The 25,200-nt window shown below is 36.7% G+C and overlaps 1 protein-coding gene across 4 annotated transcripts in view; it reads left to right on the top strand.

Moving 5' to 3' along the window:
• The first annotated feature begins 7,365 nt into the window (after positions 1-7,365).
• Positions 7,366-25,200, top strand: part of AP4E1 (adaptor related protein complex 4 subunit epsilon 1) — a 65,020-nt gene continuing 47,185 nt past the window's right edge. For 2 of the 4 annotated variants that reach the window (XM_024742003.1, XM_024741946.1), the window contains exons 1-7: positions 7,366-7,573; positions 9,579-9,650; positions 12,584-12,707; positions 16,404-16,477; positions 18,868-18,989; positions 21,640-21,799; positions 23,364-23,530. In XM_024742003.1, coding sequence (XP_024597771.1) covers positions 7,424-7,573; positions 9,579-9,650; positions 12,584-12,707; positions 16,404-16,477; positions 18,868-18,989; positions 21,640-21,799; positions 23,364-23,530 — 869 coding nt within the window. In that variant the 5' untranslated portion in view covers positions 7,366-7,423. Of the gene's footprint in view, positions 7,574-9,578; positions 9,651-12,583; positions 12,708-16,403; positions 16,478-18,867; positions 18,990-21,077; positions 21,111-21,639; positions 21,800-23,363; positions 23,531-25,200 lie in introns of those variants that run through there. The other 2 variants (XM_024742135.1, XM_024742064.1) reach the window with 2 other exon arrangements.

Here is a 25,200-nt window from a genome sequence, read left to right as displayed (position 1 = left end):
TGGGGATGTTTTAAGCATGTTATCAGGGGTAAATGGAGGCAATTTAGCTTGAGTGGGAAATCAGAATTATTGGTGAGAGCTGACAAGGGCTTTGCAAGGAAAACACTGCCAAATGTTAAATGCAAAGGGCAAGGGGATGAAGAAAGCTAAATGGAGTTTAGAAGTTGAGGGGGTTGGGAATGGGATGGATGACTTAGAGCCTAGGTGAGAGTCTGGCCAAGGATAGAGGGTGAGAACTGGGGCCGTGGGTATGTATGTGTCCTGTAATTCCTCTGTCAGGTGGTTCCCGTGCACATTCCTGGGAAAGCATGGAAACCTTTGAGTAAGAGAGTGTGAACAACTGTTGTCTGTCTTCAACAGTCCCATCAACTGAGGGCAGGAATTTTTGGAAAAATGTTAGATGAAGGAATGATTCCCTAGAGATAAACTCTGAAAATAAGTGGGTTGAATTCTCTGTGGGCACAGGGGTGGAATCTAAGGCTTTCAAAGTGAAAGCTAATGTTTATGTATAAAATATTTCTGAAGAAATAGATCATAGCAGTTGTTTCTACTGAAGGGAAGTGGATGGCTAGGGAATGGGAAGGGAGGAAGACTTTTCTGTGTATAACTTTTTGTACATTTTGAATTTTGAATAAACTGCATTTAACATCTATTCAAAATAAAAGTTTTAAAACAGGAAGCTGAGGAAATGTATTGGAGAAAAATATTTATCACCCCTTCACACATCTGTATGTATTTTCAGGTAAGACACCCCTGCTTAGACAGCCCTGTTTGTTCCTGTAGGGGAATAAACTAGTTTGCCCCCTACTGTCCTAGGACCACTGCACCTTCTTAAAATGTACTGAGTCACTTCTCTGCCCTATTTTCAGCTCAGTGAGAGCCACCTTCCTCCCTGACTGGAAGAAGAGACAGAGGAAATCCAGTTCTTGAGGGTTTAATTTAATAGGTTCAATCCCTGTGACAGTATGTCATTCTGAGTGAAATTACCTGGGACAGAGGTAGAGACAGGAAAAGGAGAAAGAAGAGCCCATATTTACAGGAAAAATATACAGTCTAAATTTACAAGCTTAAAAAAGAACATCCATATCCCCTACATTTTGGGGTAGGACTTGGAGCCAGTCTCAGAACAGGAAGCCACAGACAACCTCTTTACTGTCAATACCATGAAAGTACAGGTGAAATATTACAGGCTCAGAATCTAGATTCAGGGCTGTAATTTCAGTTCTACCCCTAAGGTTGTGCGACCTTGGTCAAGTGGCTTCCAAAATCTAAGTATCAGTATCCTTTTCTACAAAATTAGCTGATTGGATGTATAGATGAACTCCAAATATTCTTTCAGTTTCCACATCTTATAATTCTAAATCTTAGCTGGGCCTGCCATATAGTTCTGTAGCTTCTCCTAATAGCCATTTCACTACTGGGCTTTTAACATTTGTTTCTTAGCTCTACTTTCAACTTTTAGTTTCGGGAGGTGAAAGCTAGAGGAGGAATAGTAGGAATTGGTGGGTATTCAATCTTTGTGCCTGGGCCACAGGGTAGGAAGCTCTGGTTGTCGTTTCAGCAATTATTCCTTCATAACCTGGTCAATTGGAGACAATTTTGTCTTTTTCTCCCCCCCAATTTCTTTTTCTGAGAACTCTTTTGTCTTCTTCCCTTGCAAACATCACCCTACCCCTAAACTCCTGCTGTTCACTGGCCTACACTCATATACTGATTGTTGTGACTGAATTATAAATATAATGATTATTTCAACAAATAATTGAGCACCTAATATGTACTAGATAAGCAGTTTTCAAACATTTTGGTTTCAGGACCCTTCTATATGCTTAAAAATTATTGAGGGCCCCCCCCACAAAGCTTTTGTTTACATGGGTTATATCTATAGATACTTACTGAATTAACAAAGTAAAATTGAGAAAAATCTAAGCTATTGATTTTAAAATAGCAACAGTAAACCTATTACATGTTAACAACATAAAAAAATAAAAAACAACTATATATTCAAAATGAAAAAAGTGAGAGAAGTAGCAATGGTTTACAAATCTGCAAATCGCTTTATGTTAGGCTTAATATAAGACAGCTGGAATCTCGCATGCTTGGTTCTGCATTTAATCTATCACTGTGGGGTTTGCAATAGTTTTCTGGGGCTGCTGTAACAAATTACCTTGGTGGCTCAAAACAACAGAAATGTAATCCCTTATAGTTTTGGAGGCCAGAAGTTCAACATCGGTCTCACTGGTTAGAAATCAAGGTGTGCTCAGGGAAGCACTCCCTCTGGAAGCTCGAGAGGAAAATTCATTCCTGCCTCTTCCAGCTTCTGGTGGCTGCTGGCATTATTTGTGACTACTTGTTCCAATCTCTGCCTCTGTCTTTACATCAACTTCTCCTCTTTTGTATGTGGCGGCTAATCGCCCTCTCTCTCTTTTTTTTCTTTTTCTATAAATTTATTTATTTATTTATTTTTGGGCTGCGTTGGGTCTTGGTTGCTGCACGCAGGCTTTCTCTAGTTGCGGTGAGTGGCGGCTACTCTTTGTTGTGGTGCAGGGGCTTCTCATTGTGCTGGCTTCTCTTGTTGCGGAGCACGGACTCTAGATGCGCAGGCTTCAGTAGTTGTGGCATGTGGGCTCAGTAGTTGTGGCTTGCGGGCTCTAGAGCTCAGGCTCAGCAGCTGTGGTGCATGGGCTTAGTTGCTCCGCGGCATGTGGGATCTTCCCGGGCCAGGGCTTAAACCTGTGTCCCTTGCATTGGCAGGCAGACTCTCAACCACTGTGCCACCAGGGAAGCCCTGCCTCTCTCTTATAACAACATTTATGATGGCACTTAGGGCCCACTGGGATAATCCAGGATAACTTCTTTGTTGCAAGATCCTTAATTTAATCACATCTGTGCAAGTTTTACTATATAAGATAACATTCACAAAGTCCAAAGATTAGGATATGACCATATCCTTGGGAGACAGTATCAGCCTACCACAGGTTGGTATGTTGTTTGAAGTTTATGAAGAAAACCTGGTCTCACACAGATATGTAGTTCAGGAAAAAACAGTATTTTAATAGCCTTTTCAAATAATTGTGGATGTTCTTCTTTGATACCATACCAAAACTCAACAAGCAGTAGTTTCTTAAAGGTTTGTTGCAATTTTAAATTATATCAGTGAACTTTTTGTATAGGGTTACATTAAAATCATTGGTCTATATTCATTTTAAATAGATCTTCACTCCATGTATAATTTTATAACATCATGCATTGATCATTTGGAAAATATTGTTTCATTGAGTTATACAGATCTTCTGAATACTGATACTTTTAATTATACACTATCAAAAAATAACATTCATTAATATCACCACTGATCTTGTCAGAACAGTTCTTACATATTAGAGATTACCAGACTCCTGGTAGCAGATACACATTTTTCAAAATTCCAATTTACTCTTGAAAGTTTGAATTTTATTAGTGGTAATGAATACTGTCAGTTATTTCTCTTGAGGCGACAGACTCACTGCTCATTTTCAAGAAAGCCATTGTTTGTTAATCATTATTTCAATTAAAATTGTATTCCATGAAGAAAAGTGGCTGGTTCAGCTTTCAAGTCAAACTGCACCAGTGCTTTTCCTTGAGAAACCTTGATTACATGTCAGAACTGCTTTATGTGTACTCCCCATTTTGTCACACACAGTATTTAAAAGAAATGTACTCAAGGGTTGATATTTAATAAAATTAAAAATTCTTACTGCTTCATTAAAGATATTCTTTTGTGAAACTTGCTTTTTTTAAAAATGTGAGTGTCAGTGGTGAAGAGTACAGTTGGGAGGCTCTGCCTTGATTTGTGCCAAGGTGCCAGCAGTTTTGCCCAGTATTGCTTTTATACAATTAGTGCAAATATCAGCACAGTTGTTCCAGAATAAACTATGAGATTAAAAAAAATTGTACAATGTTTTATTTCAGCATCACTTTAGTTTATTGCCAGGCATTTATATAGATCTTCAAGTATTAGCTGGTGCTGCCACCTGACAGGTACAAGCAAAGCAACAAGACTAGCTACATCTATAATTATATAATTTTTGTCCATCTTAAAGACAGTATAATTCTGCAGATAGGATATTCACCCAGTCTTTATGTTTGCAACGGAATTTCTAATTTGGTGAGTTACTGCATCTTTGGAAAACAGCACTGCCATGATTTCTTTGACTGATTTTTCATCTAGCAGACATTCACCCAGTAATGTACAGGCTTTATTAGTCTTTCAGCTATCGTATGCCCTTCTCCAGCCAGTGCAATACAATAATTTAACCTGTAAAATGCTTCAGCTGGTTTTTCATTTGTACTTTGAAAAGTGGTAACAAAATAAGCTTTGGCTTTTAAAGAGGTTATCATTTTAATTTTTTATTGTTTTCTAATTTTTTATTTTTTTAGGTTATCATATTTTAAATATTCAATTTTCTTTAAACTCTGAATGATTGGTCTCAAAATGATGCCTCAACCTACCTGGCACCATAATAGTGCTTGAAAATATTCTGTTGAATAAGACAAAATAAGGTAAATCATTAACATCTTTAACATCAAGGAAAAGAAATAAGCTTTTGTCACATTTTCCTTTCTTATTTACAGTTTCACCCAGATTATTCCCTTTACCTGAGTCAGAATCCTCTGATATTGATGTCAATATCATATTTTTCAGCATCTTTAGATGTGGGAGATTGAGAAAGCAGGTCTTCTAATCTCCCTCTTGTGAATCAATGAAAGAATCTAAAATAAAAAAAAATTATAAACAAAATTTTATTTTAGAATAAAAGATTAAATTCTAAAAAGTAAGTTTTAGAAAAAATGTAAATATTTAGAAAAGTTTTCAATAAATTAAAAATATTCTTGCAAAACAAGTAAACAAAATGAACTTTTTTCTTGTGTTTCTACACAGGCACAAGGAGAATTTAGGGATTTCAAAATACCATTTATTAGATGATTAAATGAGGAGAGATAAGTATAAATGAATGTTGACAAAATTCTTTCTTAGGGAGAAATGGAAACTTTTGTTCGAGCCAACTGAGGATTACAACCTGGGAGACAGTCTCTCAGAGAGCTCTGAGAACTGTTCTGAAGAGGTAGAGGGGGAGGCCAGTAGTATATGTGACTTTGGCGTAGGGGTATGTGCAATCAAGCATTCATTCACCTTGGTAGAAGGTTACTGCTATTTCCGAGGAACAGATATATTAGTTAATGGTTTTAGTACTTTTCTAAGTATAAGAAGATGCTGGGTTCATAAAATTTTCTCCTAAAAATATCTAACTATCTGAGGGCCATTTCTGTCAGTTTTCCAGAGCACAAAGTGCCTCATGCTGAATTCTTTTCAGGGTATATTGTAGGTCAGCAACTACAGTGGCTGATGACTTGATTTTTGTATAACTGGATGATCTTTATTTTACAATCCCTTCCCTTTTGGTCTTACTTATGACTAAGGTTTGGGAGTCATTTCATGACCAATTTGTCCCATGGTGCTAGGAATGCTCATTCCCAGGTCAGACAAGGATTTCATTGATATGCCCCTCACTGTGCTATTACTGGACTAGGCCCTGTTAACAGTAATCAAAAGCCTCTGTACTGCCTGTCTTACTAGTCTGTTACGGTCCAGGAAACGGTTCCATCTTGTTGCTTCTTCCCATATTTGGAGTTACACTATTAAGATCATTGATCTTATAGGACTATATATTTGACCAATAGTTTCAAATCACCTAATCATCATTAATTTTATCTGAGGCTCAGCCACACATTTGGTGATGCAAAAAAACAATAATCTTATAAAATACATGGAATACAAGTAACGTTCTAAGTAAATATTTAAGCTAAGAACTTCCACTAGGTGTGGGCCAGTATCTCCCCAGGTTATCTGACCAGCCTGTTGTGCACCACCCGCTATCTTTAAGGGAAATGATATACTGGCATTGTACATAAAGTCCACCAAAGTTGTCTGCACATACAAGGTGAGTGGTGGAGCATTGCGACCCCTTACAGGATTGAGAAAGGAATGTTATCTTCTAAGAGTTACATGGCTGGAGCCAGAAGAAGGAAAACTGATCTTTACGGCTGAGCAGATACTTCTGCCATTGGGGAAGTCTGGTTAATGCATGATGCACAGGCACAATGAACACTAGAGGGGAGAGAGGAGGCCCAAATGGGCGGAGAAAAATTTTATGTCGAAATTTCTCATCTTGCCTTAAAATATGAATTTTTATTTCATCATAAAGATAGCTTGTAAGAACACACTAGAAGTACTGAGGACAAACTGAGTTAAACTCTGAAAACTTATACCCTAAACCTTAGACGAATCTATAAAATACAAGAGTAGTACTCAAGCACACACTTCATCAGTCAGTTGAGAGGTTCTAAGTCCTCTATCTTGAAAACTTCTCTATATGCTCTGGAGAGGATAAGAGTGAAAACAACAAATAACATTTAAGTAATATTATGAATATAATTTTGACTTCCTGGATCCTTTGTTAGGGTCTCCTTCAGAACTCACCAGACCACATTCTCAAAAGCACTGCACTAGATTCTGTGTTCTAGATGGAAGCTGAGGTGATAGTAATGAATAAGACAGGGAGATACATATTTATGTAGTGGCAACTGCCATCAGTTCTAGAATGGAAAAGAACAGAGCGTTGTGAGAGGATAGGACTGCGACCTGCTGGGCAGGAGCAGGGGGGTCTGGGGGGCGCGGGGGTGGCCAACCGACCACTTCCCCTTCCTGGCTGCCTCTCCAAATCCCAGGAGAAGGGGGGTCGGAGGGGAAGAGACAGTGGCCAAGAGTCCCCCGTACGCGGTGGGCGCTGAACCCAGTAGGATGAATCCACAGGACTGCCGCGCCGTCATTCAACACCACCAGGGTCCCCGGCACCGCCAGGGCCAGGGCCGCGCGTGGCGCCGGGGCCCAGCATCGATTCCGCCCCTCCGAGTGCGGCCGAGGGAGGTGGGCGGATTGCCGGTGGTCCCCCAGTGAGAGGCCGCCGAGAGAGGGCCAGGAATGGCCACCTCCCCGTGCGGTCTCGGGCAGCGCGGAGGCGGCCAAAGGGAAAGGGAGACTTTTGCGGCCGAAGTATAAAAGGGACAGACGGCAGCGGCTACCTCAGGAGGACCCAGAGAAGCTCGGGACGCAGAGGTTGCCGTCGAAACCGGGAGCGTCCGGCCCTTCTGCTCCTCCACAGGAGGACCACGTCCACACAGGCTTGGCGCGCGGTCTTTCGCTTGCGGACTCTCGCGCCCTCACGCGGCGTCTCTCTAGAACGACACTGTGCTTGTCCGCGCAGAACGCGAATAAAGATTTCTTTTTCAGACAAACAGGAAGTGCCTACGGTGGCCGGGGAGGCGGCGGGGCAGGGCCTGGGCATGAGGCCGGGCGGCAAGCGGAGTGCGGGTGGCGGCGGCGGCGATGAGCGACATTGTGGAGAAGACGCTGACGGCGCTGCCGGGACTCTTCTTGCAGAACCAGTCGGCTAGCGGGCCCGCGGCCGCCAAGGCGTCCTTCTCCTCCCGACTGGGCGGCCTGGTCCGCGGCATCACCGCTCTCACCTCCAAGCACGTAGGTGTTTTCCGGGCCGGGAGGTCAGGGGCGCCCGGGGGAGGCCCCCTCGCTGGGAGGCTCCGGTCCGGCGGCGAGCCTCCGGGGCTGGCCATGAGGCGTGTGTGTCTGTCGGTCCTGGCGTCTGTCCGGAAGCGTCACTTTGCTGCCTGGACTGACAGCTGGGAGGCCGGGTTTCCACGGTTGGCCCGGACACTGACTCATTATTATCTGGGGCAGATATCTTTAATCTTTGAGCCTCCGTGTGTTTCTTGAACGTTGACATAACGGAGTACCAATACATATTTCATAGGTTGTTTCGAGAGTTAGATGAGACATCGAGCGTGTGAAACTACCAGGTACCATGGAAATGTCAGCATTATTCTTCTAAAAAGTTTCTTTCGCACTCGGGTTCTTTCTGGTTCCCGGTTCTTTCAACTGCTAGATGTCATACACTAGAACAGACCCTGCCATTTGAACCTGTTGTTCAGTATATTTGGGGAGCTTGAGGTTCTTAGGTTAGACCCACGGGTTGGGCAAAGAAAAAGCATAATTCTCCCCAAATGCACTATTTGCTGAGTAAGTCTCTGCCTCAGATGGGCTTTGAAAACGAGCAGTTACAATGTAAGTTTTTAAGTTCCCACAGACTTTTCAAAGCTTCAAGGATTTTGTATCTATAAAAAAGATCATGTGGTAGGTCAAAATCTGTTCAAAAGATATTTGTGGAAGAGACTATGTGTTAGACCCTAAAGAAACAATGTAAAACACATTTCCTTTTCCCAAGGATTGGTCCTTCATCTTGGGCTTAAGACAGCTGTAAGCAGTATACAATGAAATATGTGTCAGGAGAGAAGAAAAGACAGAGAGAGAAGGTTTTTCTTCAAAGTGCTCTGAGGGTTTAAAAACGTTCTTTTTTAAACTGAAATAAGATGATGTAGTGGGGAGGATCTGCTTCACATTCAAAAATCACAAAAAAATAATTATTTGTAGACTTGATATTGCTTGTCTTAAAATTTTGTCCTTTGCTAGTTTTTATGAGGTGGCTGAATGAAATAAAATACTTTTGGTTTTTTGTTGTTTTTTTTTCTTTTTTTTTTTTTGCGGTACGCGGGCCTCTCACTGCTGTGGCCTCTCCCGTTGCGGAGCACAGGCTCCGGACGCGCAGGCTCAGCGGCCATGGCTCACGGGCCCAGCCGCTCCGCGGCACGTGGGATCTTCCCGGACCGGGGCACGAGCCCGTGTACCCTGTATCGGCAGGTGGACTCTCAACCACTGCGCCACCAGGGAAGCCCAATACTTTTGGTTTTAAACTGCAGTTTGAAACTGTACATAAGGTATCTAAATGTAGCTGTACTTCACTAGCATTGTTAATTCTTGGTTAGTAACCTAATGGGCACCTGCTAATTCAATGTGTAATTTAAAGATAGCATGATATTCGTCAAAATTGGGGTCAATTTTCAAGTGCTTAAGGAGGTGAAATACAATGCAGACAGTAGAAGTAACCATATTAGTGTATTTATTCTGTGTGTGTGAGAGAGAGATGGGAAGTGAGGGGAAGGATGCAAAGAATAAGGAAAAAAGGATAGAGAAGAAGAATATAGTTTAAGGGGAAAAGAACAGTTTCTGTTTCTGCCTTCTTACCCTGTTTCTGTATTCCATGAAGAAGGAGAAGGTGTGAGAACCTTATTCTGGGCCACTACATAAAGAATTGCTTTTCTACTTTCTCTCCACTGTTAATTTTTTTTAAAAAAGGTTTTCTGCTAACCCGTCCTTAAGGGGACAGTAACTGAGTGAAGAAAAGAGGAATGGTGAGTTAGCATGAAAATATTTATTCTTTCCAGGAATGATTCTGAGAGTTGTAGAAATACCTGTAGGCAAATCTTAAGTGCATAATTTTTGTAACTCTCCTTTAAAATAATGTATCTTTTTTACTGAAAATATTATAAGTTATATTTTTCCCTTTAAAAATACTGTTACAGTTTAAAAAGATGGTTATTCATGCATTCAAATATTTTCATTTTTTCAGGAGGAAGAGAAATTAATCCAGCAGGAGCTGAGTAATCTGAAAGCAACTGTTTCTGCTCCTACTACAACTCTGGTAAGTTTGCATAGTCAGTGCCAGCACATTTTGAATTTGAAATCTGGTCTACTGGGGACTCAGTAGTGGCATTAATTGATCAGTTGCTAAAATCTAATTCATCACAGTCAAGATCAGTTATGGATGGTAACAAGTCAAACATTAATTTTAGCCTTTTATTGCTGACTGGCTGCACCAGAGCAAGACTTGTTTGACTGATGTCAGTTCAGTGCCAACATGATGATAGTTACATAAATGTGGGACTCCTGGGACCCCAAGGCTGATCCTATTGTTTTAATGTTGTGCACTGGGAGAAGGTTAGGACACATCATTTAAAATAATATTTTCAGGGGACTTCACAGGTGGCTCAGTGGTTGGAAGTCTGCCTGCTAATGCAGGGGACATGGGTTCCATCCCTGGTCTGGGAGGATCCCACATGCCATGGAGCAGCTAAGCCCGTGCACCACAACTACTGAGGCCCGCGTGCCTTAGAGCCTGCACACCGCAACTACTGAGCCCACCTGCTCTAGGGCCCACGTGCTGCAACTACTGAGCCTGCGTGCTGCAGCTACTGAAGCTTACGCTCCTAGAGCCTGTGCTCTGCAACAAGAGAAGCCACTGCAATGAGAAGCCCGTGCACCGCATCAAAGAGTAGCCCCCGCTCGCTGCAACTAGAGAAAGCCCGCGCACAGCAACAAAGACCCAACGCAGCCAAAAAAAAAAAAAGTAAAAAATAAAATAGTATTTTCAGACCTGAATTGATATATTGTAAATCTCTCATTTTACTGTTATACCTTGGAATACAGGTTGGCTGACAAGGTAGAAAAGTGATTTTCTTGCTGTAAAACTGAGTATATTGCACAATAGCTAAATCAGGATCTAGTTTTTAAAAAACTTGGTTCCATATAATTTGATTTTCAAACAGCATTCATTCAGCAACTATTTAAGCTGTGACCACCATATGCAGACCACTGTAGGACTGTGGGACTGTCCCTACATAGTTAGATTAAGGCCTACTTTTTTTTTCTTTTAATTTTTATGTGGTTTCAGATAATGAGATTTTTCCAAGCAACGTTTATTCAGCAAATATTTTGTGAGTGCCTTCTTTGTGTAAGTTACTATGGAATACACTTCTAATAAAAATATTGTGGTGATCATTTTGCATGAATACATGATTATGTATGTGAATAAAACTTGTAAAGTCTGAGAGAATGTTTACATTTCCTTTTATGGTCATAATAATATGTGGACAAATGAAACTCAAAACATAGTTAATGTGATCTATGCATGTATGTGTATGTATAGATATGTATATGTTTTTATGTGTATGTATAAAATCACTGTGTGTTATGATACTTGATAGAAATGTTACAGAAAAATGGCTTCTCTCTTTTCATTTAGTTTGATTTCCATTTTCTATAATTGGCATCAGTAAATACAGTTTTCATGTTACCAGGCATAAACCTGGTGTTTACAGAATTAAGATAAGTAGGTAGAAGTTAGGGAGCCAGAGTTTGAAGGAAGATTTTATAATATTTATGGCCATCCAGCTCTGGGCATACTTTACAGAATAGTCTGTCCCTGAGGTGGTCATGTAGAAGTTGGATTATAATTTGTTAAAGAAATCTTTTTAGAGTGAATTCCTGCATTGGGAAAAGCATTTTCTTCTCCAAAAATAAGAGAATAATAATGTAAATGCAATAGAATTTTACTTAAACAAAGTCCGTAATGACTTTTGAAAAACTATGAGATAAAATGTTACAAAATCAGGGTTGATACTTAATGGCTTAAATGAACACTTTCACTCATTGATGTAGAAGCCTTTGAAGAGGCTTCCAGTATACTTTAAGCTTGTTTTCTCAGTGTTTAGTAGTTTTAATTAATGTGCTGATGGATTAACTTTTATTAAACACAAGGGACCTAAAAAAAAAAAAAAAAAAACACAAGGGACCTAAATTAAATCATTAAACATTATTCCCTTAAGATTTTCCTATGGTTTATTTTTAAACTCTTTCATATTTACATGTACATGTGTGTATGTGTATATATATATATAAAATCTACTCTCTGTATATAATATATATGAAATATTAAATGTTATTCTTTAAAACATTTTATTTTACTGTTTCTTAAGCATTTTGTGATTCAGTAATCCTGTAATATATCAACCCTAATTAATTTTTAGATATTAAAATAGTCTGAGCTTTTCTTATTTTGAAACACGTTTATATTTTAAATTGTTGATTAGAATTTGCTATAAATATTGATGCATATATTCTCATACTAAGAAAACAGATTTATAGAATCTCTTAAAACAAGTTATTAGCTCGTGTTGTAAATATTGAAAGATCCAGTTAAGTTAAATATTGGAATGATTATACCATTAATGAAATCATAATAGTTGTGAGAATTGTTGAAAAAGTAATGCTTATACAACAAACTATCGCCTATTATAATATAGCACAGTAATTCTGAAGAAACTCCAGGTGCAATTTAGTCTTTAAATGTGAACAATATTTTCATTACAGAAATTATTACCAACTTGTGGGAACGGTATGGATGCTTTCATTTGACAAAGTATGTTAAAATGATGTGCTACATTCTAGAAGCCACGTTAGAGTACCACGAGTGAAATTTTGTCTGAGGACCATGTGTGTCACATTATAACCAAATTTTATGCGAGGGACACCTAGAATTAGAAATAGCTACGTTTGATTTATTTTGTATTGTTGCCAGTAACAAAATATTGAGATAATTTTACTAAAATGTGTACTGTTGGTAGTTAAATTTGGGAGAAACTCTTTATAAAGTCTGACTTTGGGTGATTAATTTATATATGTTATTTCTTCAGTGCCAGGATTAAAGGACTCTCCTATTAAATGATTACAACATACTAAAAAAAAAGTCAAAGCATTCTATTTATTTATACAGTTACTGGATATTTTGTTTTTCAGAAAATGATGAAGGAATGTATGGTGAGACTTATATATTGTGAAATGCTTGGATATGATGCTTCCTTTGGTTACATACATGCAATCAAGTTGGCACAACAAGGAAACCTTTTAGAAAAAAGAGTAGGTATGTATGTGTTTAAGACTTTTGCACTTAATGTTGTCCTTAAAGTTCTGGCTGTTATATAAAGTGAATGGTGGCAGGTGTGTAGTATGTTTTTAGAACACTGGCTTGTGATTTCCAAAGCTTTAAAAGATAACACTTCAAAAACTCACAGCCTAAAATGGAATCAATTTTCCTGATTCATAGCGTTTTGGAGTTACAGAAAAGATGAAAAATTGCCTGTTCTTGTGATGGTGGTTAGATGACTTTGTCAAAGCTCATTGAACTATATACTTAAAAGGGTGAATTTTCTTATATGTAAATTATACCTCAGTAAAGCTGATTTTAAAAAGTCTGTATAACCTCATCAGTTTAATGATAAGGGATGATTTTTTTTAATAGATAAAAACTGAAATTGACTTGAATAATTTTCGGTATCCTGCTCCTAGTTTCACAATTGTTAACTATGAGGATTTGAAGTATCTTTTAAAAAATTTTGTTTCTATAATCAACCTTTAAGTCTATTAGGAAAACAAGGACTTAAATCTTGTATTCATATATGTACAGCTTTATATCAGAAACTTAAGAAGGAAGCACTTTGAATAATACAGGAGTAGAACACGTTCTTTATTCGAAGAAGTTGATAGTGTCATGTTGTCAGGGACCAACATTCTTCTCAAGTTATATTGACCTGTGCTGCAGATGATGGGTACGGCGTGGGAGATGTCTTGGTAAAGACTCTGAGACTATATGAACACAGTGTTCCACTTGTTGAATCTCACTCCACTGAAAATACTCTTTTGTCTTCTAGATTTGTTACATTCTTCCCTCCAAGTAGAGTGTCCTCTGGCATCCTGTCTCTCCCTTTCTGTATTCCAAATCAAGTTTTAACTCTTCTGTGATCTCTCAGGTGGCTCCTACCATCTGTTGTCTTATGGTGTTTGTCTTTTCATGTCTTTTCCAAACTAATTCTGAGATCCCTAACAACAGGAAATTTAGAAAACAATAGATAATCTATACTTTGTACATCTGTTGCTGTATTTTGCTTTTTAGACTTTCATGTAATTTTTATATTTTCAATTAAATTTTATTTTTATTTTTATTATTTTATTGGTTTTTTTGGCCACGCCACGCGGCTTGTGGGATCTTAGTTCCCCGACCAGGGGTTGAACCCAGGCCGTGGCAGTGAAAGCACTGAGTCCTAACCACTGGATCGCCAGGGAATTCCCTAAATTTTATTTTTAAAATATGTAAAAATTACATATGTAATTTGTAATTTATACATGGTCCAAAAGTTAAGACCTGATAAAAAGGTATAGTCAGAGAAATTTCATTTTTATCTCTAACCCCTCTACCAGCTTTGCCCCTTACCCCACGGGTAACTATTTTCATTAGTTTCTGATTAATCTTTCCATTGTTTCATTTTGAAAAAACAAGCAAATTCATGAGTACACGCTCAAATACTGTCTCTTACACAGAAGATAGCATGCTACAGAGATTACTCCGCACCTTGTTTTGACATCTTTATACTTTTATACAATTGCATAGTTTTCAGTGGGCGGATGGACGTACTGTAGTATTTTCATCTAGGTCCCTATTGGTGGATATATGGGTAGTTTTTATTTTTTGCTCTAATAAATAATGTTGCAGTGAAGGACCTTGTATGTGGGTTATTTCATAGTTACAGTGACTAAGGAAACCTCACAGTCATTTTTACTGAGATTCATGATCTTCCTTAGGAAAGTATTTTATTGACACCTAGAAAGACGTGTATGTGGGTATCAGATATTCTTTATGTGTGCTAATGAGTGGAAGTTTTTTTTAAGATAGCATTTAAATTTTTTATGCCTTTACTCCAGTACCATTGCCTCATCTACTCTCCTGAGATTTCTGAGGCTAGCTTTGGTGCTTTCTCTGATGGATAATGCATTCTTATTTTTCACATGAATACTGCTGAGTAAATAAATCTCAGTACCCACTAAGTCAGGAATTATGTTAGGTGCTTTATCTTGTGAGATGTTATTTCGTTTGACAGAGGAGAAAACTGAAGCTTAGAAAGGTCAAGTCAATTTTCCAAGGTCATAGAGCTACTAAATGGTGAAGCCAGAATATAAACCCAAGTTTCTATGAGTCAAAGCCTGTATTCCTATCCTGTACCTCACTCTTAGTCATATCAAATGTATTCTATAATCATAGTTGTTATTCTTTGTTTTCCTGAAACCTTTAAAATTTTTTGAATCACAGAATATCTTTTTCCCTGTTTCCTGATTATCAAAACAGTTTCCTTGTTTTCCCTGATTGTCAAAACAGGATATTCTTTTTAACAGATAGAATTAAGATTTCATAAGGTTTTGAGGTGGTCTTTGGATTAGTTTGTTGATCTTCTTGTATCTTGATATTGGTGACTTGAGAGGGGGTGATATCTTAGCTGAACAGATGTAATCTGATAAGACCTAATTTCTGCTTTAAATGCTGTCTAGGGTTTTTCTCTTTCCTGGTCCTGGTTTGTTCTTTTTTGTCTCTCCTGATTGTGGGAGTGATAGCTCTGCTCCTCTGACCTTCAGTGAAGATGTTGCTGTGGGTCATGCTGCTACTCCTTGGTTATGAGAACAGGAAATTTTTAACAGTTTTCCCATCTTCCCCAACAGACACATTATGGATGCTGGGTAGCAATAGGGATAGTTAACACTAGAATTCCTAATAAAAAGGCTGGAAGAATTGAGAAGAATGAAAAACAATGGGGATGGGAGTCAGGGAATAAGGTCTTAAAGTAGACTGTGTGAGAGACAGAATAACATAGGGGTTAAAAACATGAACTAACTCCTACTGGCTGGGTTGTAGTCTTGGCTCCACCATGTAGTAGCTGTAGACCTTGGGCAGTTATCCTTTTGGGGCCTCGTTATTATATTGGGGATAATAATAATATCTGCCTCATAGAGTTGTGAGGATTAAATGAGGTGAGGCTTGTAATGTACTTAACCCACAGTAACTGTCTAACAAATGTTATCGAAATTAAGGGTGACAGGAAAATGACATGGGGCATCTAGATTCCATGCACATGGTATTTGTCAGTGTATTAATGTACTTCCTCAATTTTAAGTTGTATTTTTTAATATTTTGATATTATTAAAATAAAAGTACTTAAGTAAATGAGTACATTTAATGTGGTAGACATTGTTTCTTTCCTCAACAACTTTTATTCATTCAATAGTTTATCATCAAATTGAGAAAATAAGGTATTGTTTATGGCTAATAGATGATTTACATCATATGGATTGGTATCAGGTAGCTCACTCAGTAATACAAATAGCTAGTAACTCACTATTTATTAACTGTAGTAGCTATTAGTTTTTAAATAATTATATTTGGCTATAAGACAGAAAATGTATTGATTGATTGTGTAGAGATTTGCACAGAAGATGGAAGGCATATATTCCTAATGTCATTTACAGGACTTTAAGTTGGTGCACATAGCCTCTTTTCCATTTCAGTTATATCCTGTGAAATACCTAATTGTGAAAGACTTCAGGATGAAGAACATCTGAAATCTTCCTTACTGAATTTTTTGAACCTTGTTATTTTACTATTTGTTTTTATATTTACCTGTAACTGGTATCTTTGACACTTAAATTTTGGAATATATTATTGCTTTGTTTAACTTCTTGGGAAATGTTAATTTTTGGCAGGTAATTATGAGACTTTTCCTCTCAAATTTTATAGGTTATTTGGCTGTTTCTTTATTTCTACATGAAAGTCATGAACTGTTGCTTCTCCTTGTGAATACAGTTGTAAAGGTATTGTATTGTATGCTGGTTAATATGAAGTCTTAAATTATTCCTTCAGGCATCTGACATTTCTCATCCATCATATTAAATTAAGTATTTTTCAAAGAAGGTAGGCTTATAGAATGGGCTTAGAAAGATCTTTTATATCAGTTTCTGCATCTGTAAAATGAGGATAATAACAGAACTTAACCAGGTTGTTAGGGTTAAATGAAACACTGTAGAGAATAATAGTTGCTACTGCTGCTGTTATTATTGTTTCATTTAAAAAAGCAGAGTTAACGAAAATAAACTCAAAATGGTCTAAAGACCTACGTGTAAGACCTGAAACCATAAAACTCCTAGAAGAGAACATAGGTGGAACACTCTTTGACATAAATTGTAGCAATATTTTCTTGGATCAGTCTCCTAAGGCAGAAGAAAAAGCAAAAATAAACAAATGGGACTTAATTAAGCTTAAAAGCTTTTGCACAGCAAAGGAAATAATGGACAAAACGAAAAGACAACCTATGAAATGGGAGAAAATATTTGCAAATCATGGGACAGACAAGGGGTTAATATTCAAAATATACAAACAGCTTATGCAACTCAATATCAAAAAAAACCAAACAACCCTATGAAAAAATGGGCAGAAGACCTGAATAGACATTTTTCCAAAGAAGACATGTGATAGCTAACAGGCAATGAAAAGATGCTCAACATCACTAATTAGAGAAATGCAAATCAAAACCACAATGAGGTATCACCTCACTGAGAATGGCTATCATAAAAAAGTCTGTGAACAGCAAATGTTAGTGAGGATGTGGAGAAAAGGGAACCCTTGTACACGGTTGGTGGGAATGTAAATTGGTCAGCTACTGTGGAAAACAGCATGGAGGTTCTTTAAAAAACTAAAAATAGAACTACCACATGATCCAGCAATTTCACTCCTGGGTATATATCTGGAAAAAATGAAGACACTAATTTAAAAAGATATATAACCCCAGTGTTCATAACAGCACTATTTACAGTAGCCAAGACATGGAAGCAACCCAAGTGCCCATCAGCAGACAATTGGATTAAGAAAATGTGGTATATATACACAATGGAATATTATTCAGCCACAAAAAAGAATGAGATACTGCCATTTGCAGCAATGTGGATGGACCTAGAGAATACTATTGAAATTAAATATTAGTAAATAAGTCAGAGAAGGACAAGTACTGTATGATATCACTTATATATAGAATCTAAAAAATAATACAAATGAATGTATATGCAAAACAGAAACAAACTCACAGACATAGAAAAGACACTTGTGGTTACCAAAGGGGAGAGAGGGAGGGACAAATTAGGAGTATGGGATTAATAGATAACAAACTACTATATTTAAAATAGATAAACAAGGACAGCATAGGGAATTATACCCATTTATCTTGTAATAACCTATAGTGGAGTATAATCTGCAAAAATACTAAATCACTGTGCTGTACACCTGAAACTAATACAATATTATAAATAAGTATACTTCAATAAAAGAATACATTAAAAAAAAAAGCAGAGTTGGAATTATAACTCAGATCTCCAGACTCTTAGTTAGATGCATCTTCCATGCTGTTGTCTTTTTCTCTAGGATCTGTTTTAAAGGGATGTGATATAAACTGAATAATTGAAGTCTTTTAAATTCTGAAAGTCAGTTTAAAGAAGAACAGAGTTTAATTGGGTAACTGAAATGTACAGATAATAAAAACACAATTTAATGCATACACAGTATTGTTTCCTGTTAAACGTTTAAACAAAATTGGTAGTGAAGTATAATTGAATTGTTGAGCTTTTTCATGTTTATCTTGTTTCAGTCTTTTGATATGTGAGAGAGAGAGTGTGTGTGGGTGTGTAGTATCAATACTTTCTGAATTAAGTTATATACTCTCTTAAGTTTACTAGTAGCTTAAACTTTTGCAAACTTTCAAAAACGTAGTTTTGGGTTCTATTAGAACGGCTTGTAAACTTTGTGCTTATGTAAGTATATATAAATGCATGCATTTTATCGTATATATTCAAGAATTGCTTCCTTTTAAACTTCCACTCATATTGTTGATTAACAAGAAGAATTCATAAAATTATTCTGTTACTAGTTTAGAAAAGTTTTAAAGGCTGTAATAAGGAAGACTACTTTGGTCATTGTCAGGACAGAAATACAGTCTCCTTTAGTTCAGTTGCCTTTTGGCTATCTTTATCTATTGACTCTATTAAGGCAAATGAAACAGGGATATTCCTATAAAATATGAGGTAAGCCTAAATGTACAAATTAATTTAAAAAGTTAGTAGAAAACTGTTAAGTGTGTAGGACCATTGCAATGTTGAGCTCAATGTCCCTAGATTCAGAATTTGCACTGAATGTTTTCTTTGCTTAATAATGTTAGGACTTGCAGAGCACTAACCTAGTAGAAGTATGTATGGCACTTACTATCGTCAGCCAGATTTTCCCTCGAGAAATGATTCCAGCTGTTCTTCCATTAATAGAAGATAAACTTCAACATTCTAAGTAAGTAAATTCTTTTTGGATAGGTGTCTACACTATGTATTTCAAAAGGAAAATTTATACTCAGAAGTTTATTCTAACTTTAACTTAATGCTACCAGGATAGAGAATATTCTTTGACTGCCAGGTATAATGCAAAAATCCCTGATATTTGTCCTTTATTGTCCTTTATTTTTATGTGGGTTTAGAAAAATGTTAGGCAACTTTCTAAAGTTAAACTGAGAGTCAGTGAGGCTTAGCATCAGGAATCCTTGGCTTTCTTCCCACTTCTTCTGCTAACCATCAGGGGTCCTGTTTTTCTCTTGGCTATATGGGGTTGGTTGAAGATCCTTAGTTCTCACAGATTTGTTTTGAGGATAAAGTGAAGTAATGGAAAACATATGGAAATGGTTCAAGTGCTATGAACATAGACCTTCAATGTATTGGGGATGCTTTATATCAAAACTGCAACTTTCAAATTCTGTTTTATAGCAGAATATATCCAAATGAGCCTTAACTTGTATTTTGCTAATCTTGTATGATTCCTTAACTCTCTCCTTCTCAACTTGATTACTTTTTCACCACATTTGGAATTATTTTGTTTTTGACCATGCCCCTTAACTTCATAATCTTTAAAGTTAGGGAAAAGTTTACAGTCACTTGCCATTTTTCCTTTGTGATTGCAGTATTTTAGTTATATATACATTTTTGATAAAGATTTCTTTTGTTACTCATATTCATATGCTTAAGTCAGTATTAAGTCAGTATTTTTAGTGTTCTAAGATTTTAAAATGTTGTTTTATGGTTTGTGTTCTTTAAATCTCGGACCATGAATATTTCAGCTAAAAATGATAGCTTTTTCTAAGAATTATGGAATAACTTCAGAGACTTTTCAGACTTGTAATATTTTGTTTATATCAAATCTGTGTTTAGAACAAATGATGGGTATGGAAAATTAATTACTGGAAATAAAATATTAGCTTTTCTTAGATAATTAGAGGTTGATATCACAGCAGAGCATATTTTTATGAAATTTTTCCATACCACCACTGTTTTGTGGTAGCCATACTTATCCTTTGTATGAAATCTTTCAAAGAATTGTTTTGTGGTAGCCATACTTATCCTTTGTATGAAATCTTTCAAAGAATTGAATTTTTTCCTTGTTGCTTCCCATTTACCCTTTCAATTTTTTCCTTATTGCTTTCCATCTACTGTCACTTCAAGTCCTGGCCTTTCCTGTCTTCTACCAGTTAGAGTTTAGACTTTCTGAAACTCTGCTTTTGCAATTATGGCCATACCTAACTCCATGCTATGGAGTAAAGAGCTAAAGACAGAGCTGTGGGACAGAGCTACAGATAAACCAGTAAATATCACAACGAAGCTATGAGACAGGGCTTGGACTCGACTTTTGAATCCCTGGTTATATTTCAGCACGCCAAACTCACAGCCCAAATCCAGGTTTTTTGATATCTTGTGTTATTGCCACCACTTTGGGCCAGACCTAGGGATTCCTGAGCCTGTTCAGAGTTTGTATTCTTTTTCCTCACCTCATTTACTTACTCTCTCCCGGAACTCATATTGGTTAATGCCCAATAGCAATACATTGGGATATAGTTTACAGTTACTGTAGTATTAATACTAATGGCAAATCTTTTGTTAATCTGCTTTTCTTTTTATGTGAAAAGAATTTTCCAGCATGACATAGTTTACCTAGGAAGATAGTAGGTTGCTTGTTAATGCAGAGGCTGGGTGACCATTTGTTAGGAATCTTATAGAAAGTATTCTTGAGTGAAACACAGAGGATTGCATTGAATAATCTCAATTTTGAGATTCTATGATTTTAGGTAACAGAAATACATATTAAGGAACCTTGAAAATAAATACTTCTGTACTGCTGTTGTGGGCACTGCCAGCATAGTCTGCAAATATGAACTATGTGGAAATAGGCATAAGAGACAAAAACAAAGAATATAATTCCTTGGAAACTACATTATGTTCATAGGATAGCAACTCTTTATTTTTGCTTCTTGTGTGCTAGACATTATCTGTTACAAATGAAGTGCAAGACTTGTGTATACTTTCCTCTTCATTGTAATGAGGTTTTTGAAACATGAGCTGGGCAAGGAGAGGAGTAACATCTTTTAATGTAAGTCCCCCTTATACTCCCCTGCCCCCCCCTCAAGTATTTGGAGTATGTTTGCCCATGATGTAAAAAAAGAAATATGAAAAGCTAGAATGTTAAGGAGACTTTTAATATTGATGAAGAGACTGTTTAATGTTATTGGCAGAAATTACCTCTCATTTAAATTTACTGTTGATTCTTTTCCCAATTTCTACAGATATGGCTTTCAAAGATGGAATTAGGGAATTAAGGAATTTATCTTTCCTGGTTTGTTTTGGTTTCAAAAGTAATATATGCTTGTTACCAAAAAATTTTATAACTAGAGAAATATATAACATGGACAGTTAAAGTCTCTTGAGGTCTTACCTCCTAGAGATAACTACTTTTATAGTTTGGTAGATTAGAATAAAAAATTAATAATAAATGTGTAACTCTTTCTTTTTAGCTTCAGGTAACAGCTGGTATTTTACAATCATCTGGTCCATAATCTTTTCAAACTAATAAATGCCTGATAATTCAGATGGTTTATTTAGATTTTATTTTTTATCTTTAGGGAGATTATACGAAGAAAAGCTGTCCTAGCATTATATAAATTCTATCTCATCGCTCCTAATCAAGTACAGCATATCCATATTAAGTTTCGGAAAGCACTTTGTGACAGAGATGTTGGGGTCATGGCTGCATCCTTGCACATATACCTTAGGATGATTAAGGTAAGTTGGCATTTTGAGCAGGTACTGAGTAGCTACCATTAGAAAAATGTAATTATGTAATTAAAAGAAAACTCATATTTTTCAGTAAAATGCTTAAGTCACATTTAAATTTGTATTATTGATACTTTAATAGTAATTTTTGCATGTTGTTGATCACAAGTTGTAGACAAATTATAGATTTAGTCTTTTTTTATGCCTAAAATTTTTTCATGTTACGAAAGAAGCATGGAAAAATGGTAGCTCTGGAAAGTGGTTGAAATTTTCAGATTTGTGGTTTTTCAAGCAGTACCTCCCTTTTATACAACTTCATGGGATACATATAACGGTTTATAGAAATGAGGAGAGCTGGTGGAGAACGTGCAAGGCATAGTCTACAGTGTTGACTCCATGCGTTGATACTGTGTTGGAGGAGGAAGGGGGGTTGGATACTATGGTAAAAAATTTTTCTAAATGATGATACGGGTTTATACTAATTCATCCCCAGTGTATTGCCTAAAACCCTTTGTGTCTGAAAGTATATACTTGTGAGAGATTTCATCATACCTCATAATGAAATGGAATATGCTGTTGAAATCAATTAAAAATTACAGAAACTGAAGGTTGTCTTTACTTTTATGCATTGTGTGCTCCAAAATAGTGTGGTATAAATAGATAATTGATGTTAAATCTTATTTTTCCTCTAACATTTATTAAACTCTGAAAGAGCTATTATTTCCCTTCCAAAAATTTGTCCTTGATACACAGTAAAAATTACAATGAAGAGTCTAACATTCATTTTGAGGAATGTGTATTTAATTTCCCCAGTTCAGGCAGATGGTTACTAGACCTATAGTGGTGATCAATTTGTAATATACATAAATGCTGAATCACTATGTTGTACACCTGAAACTAATATAGTATTGTATGTTAACTACACTTCAGTTAAAAAAAATAAGATGAAAAAAAAATTTCCCCAGTCCAAGAGATTAGTCAGATAGATAATCAAGGCATACTCATTCAGAATCACAAATATGTTTAAATACTATAGAGTTAATTAATTTTTGATAAACAGGCTTACTGATTTTGGGGGTTTTAAATGTTTGAGTAATTTTGGCTATGCTCTTCCACCTGGAACATATTTAGTTCAATCACATGAAGAAGTCTTGAAAACAAAATTCAGAGATTGGAAACAGACCTGGTTTTCATCAAAAGTAGAGGTATTACTGCTTTTTTCAGTATGCCAGTTCTTTTCAATTTTTGCTTTAATTGCTGATACTAGCTTTTAAAGGTTCTAAGATGTAATTATAGAACTTTGGAAATGTGATTAAACTGTATAGGAAGTAGGAAGTGGTGGAAGCTTTTTGGGGCATGATTCAGCTCTGGATCTGGTAGCCAGAGGAGTTTCATGGTGGAAGAAATTACACAGTTAGAGGACTGTTTCATTAAATATGAACATGAAACTTCTTAAGTGAGCATGTATTAAGTTAGATTCTATATGGCATTTCAACCAGGTCTATTTTATTTTTAAGACATTATTATTAACAGAAAGTTTTTTGTTTTGCTTTATTTTGTTTTTTGGATGTAGGAGAATTCATCTGCATATAAAGACTTGACTGGGAGTTTTGTAACAATTTTGAAGCAAGTGGTTGGAGGAAAACTCCCCATAGATTTCAATTACCACAGTGTACCAGCACCATGGTTACAAATTCAGCTGTTGAGAATACTAGGACTTCTAGGAAAAGATGATCAAAGGTAAACTATTCTAGGTAAATTTGATAGGCTTTAGTCATCTAGAGGTTTCACGATAAACCAGCTTCTCCCAATGCTTAATTGACTTAATAGTGATAAATAAGCCACTATAAGAAGTGTAAAAATTCAGGTTGCTGGGATAATCCTGGCTTTCTGCTTATCTCAGTCCTACTCACAGTGCAAGATACCTTTGAAGCTCCATATGTTCCATGAAACTTTCTTAACCATTCTAGTTTGGGGCTTGGGAAACTTTTTTATAAAGGGCCAGATAAATATTTTAGGCTTTATGGGCTATATGTTGTCTATTGCAACCATTTAAATCTGCTGTTGTATACAGCTCAAAAGCAGCCATAGATAATATGTAAATGAATGCGCACAGCTATGTTCCGAAAAAACTCTTTAAGGACATTAAAACTTGAATTTCATATAAACTTTTTGTGTCATGAAATATTATTCTTTTGATTTTTTTTCAACCACTTAAAAATGTAAAAACCATTCTTAGCCTGTAGCCAATACAAAAACAGGCATCTGGGCAGATTAGGCATTCAGACTATAGTTTGCTTACCCTGTTGCTCTAATTGGAACAATTCATTTGTTTGAATTACTCTTTTAGGCAGTAATTTTATTAAACTTTATGGGTGCCTTTCCAGTTACATATATTTTTGTAACTTTTAATTTTGCTGTAGTTTTTCAAGCTTACAGAAAAATTCCAAGAATAGTACAGGGAGCTCTCTCTACCTCTGTTCATCAATTATTTGTATTTGCTTTATCATTCTTTCTCTCTCTGTGTGTGCATGTGTGCACACCTGTTATTTTTATTTAAGAATTTTTTTTAAACTGTTCAAGAGCAACTAGATTTGGTCCCCTTGAGAGCAAGGACCATGGCTTGATCCCCTGATGTGTTTCTGTCTTGAGAAAATACTATTGATCAGGTTCTGACTTTAGAGATGTGGTTTTGTTTAATACAGTAGGGTACATTTATATGCTAATCCTTTTTTAAAAAATTTTGTTTATTTTTGGCTGCATTGGGTCTTTGTTGCTGTGTGTGGGCTTTTCTCTAGCTGCCACAAGCGGGGGCTACTCTTCGTTGCAGTGCATGGGCTTCTCATTGCAGTGGCTTCTCTTGTGGAGCACGGGCTCTAGGGCCCACGGGCTCAGTAGTTGTGGCGGACGGGCTTAGTTGCTCTGCGGGATATGGGATCTTCCCGGACCAGGGCTTCCCTGCATTGGCAGGCGGATTCTTAACCATTGCGCCACCAGGGAACTCCTATATGCTAATTCTTTAGTCTCACTTTACTAAGGGATTGTCCTCTAGGCTATTATTGCTCCTAGTAATGTCTCCTCAGTGTCATGTCAGCATCTGTCTTTGGTGAGCTCCTGATGAGCGCTAACTGGGCTGTATCACTCTTGGTGTTGCTATTTTACTTTTTTCTATGTTTATGAATCTCAACCTTGATTGAAACCTAGGGTGGAAACCTGGAGTTGATGGAGTAGACACACACATTGGAAGTGTTTGTCCTATTGTGGAGCTCTAGTTGGAGTTCACTAGAATTCTGTTTTAAAACCATGAATTTCATAGTAATGCATTCAGATCTCACTGGTCCAAAAGGATTTAATGCCATCATATGTTGTCAGGAAGTAACTTTGGAGGCATTTAGTGAATTTACTAAATT

The sequence above is a fragment of the Neophocaena asiaeorientalis genome, unplaced genomic scaffold, assembly GCF_003031525.2.
Source record: "Neophocaena asiaeorientalis asiaeorientalis breed wild unplaced genomic scaffold, Neophocaena_asiaeorientalis_V1.1 scaffold17, whole genome shotgun sequence".
Taxonomy (NCBI): domain Eukaryota; kingdom Metazoa; phylum Chordata; class Mammalia; order Artiodactyla; family Phocoenidae; genus Neophocaena; species Neophocaena asiaeorientalis.
The sequence above is the reverse complement of the archived record's forward strand: the minus strand, read 5'-3'. Positions and strand labels throughout refer to the sequence as shown.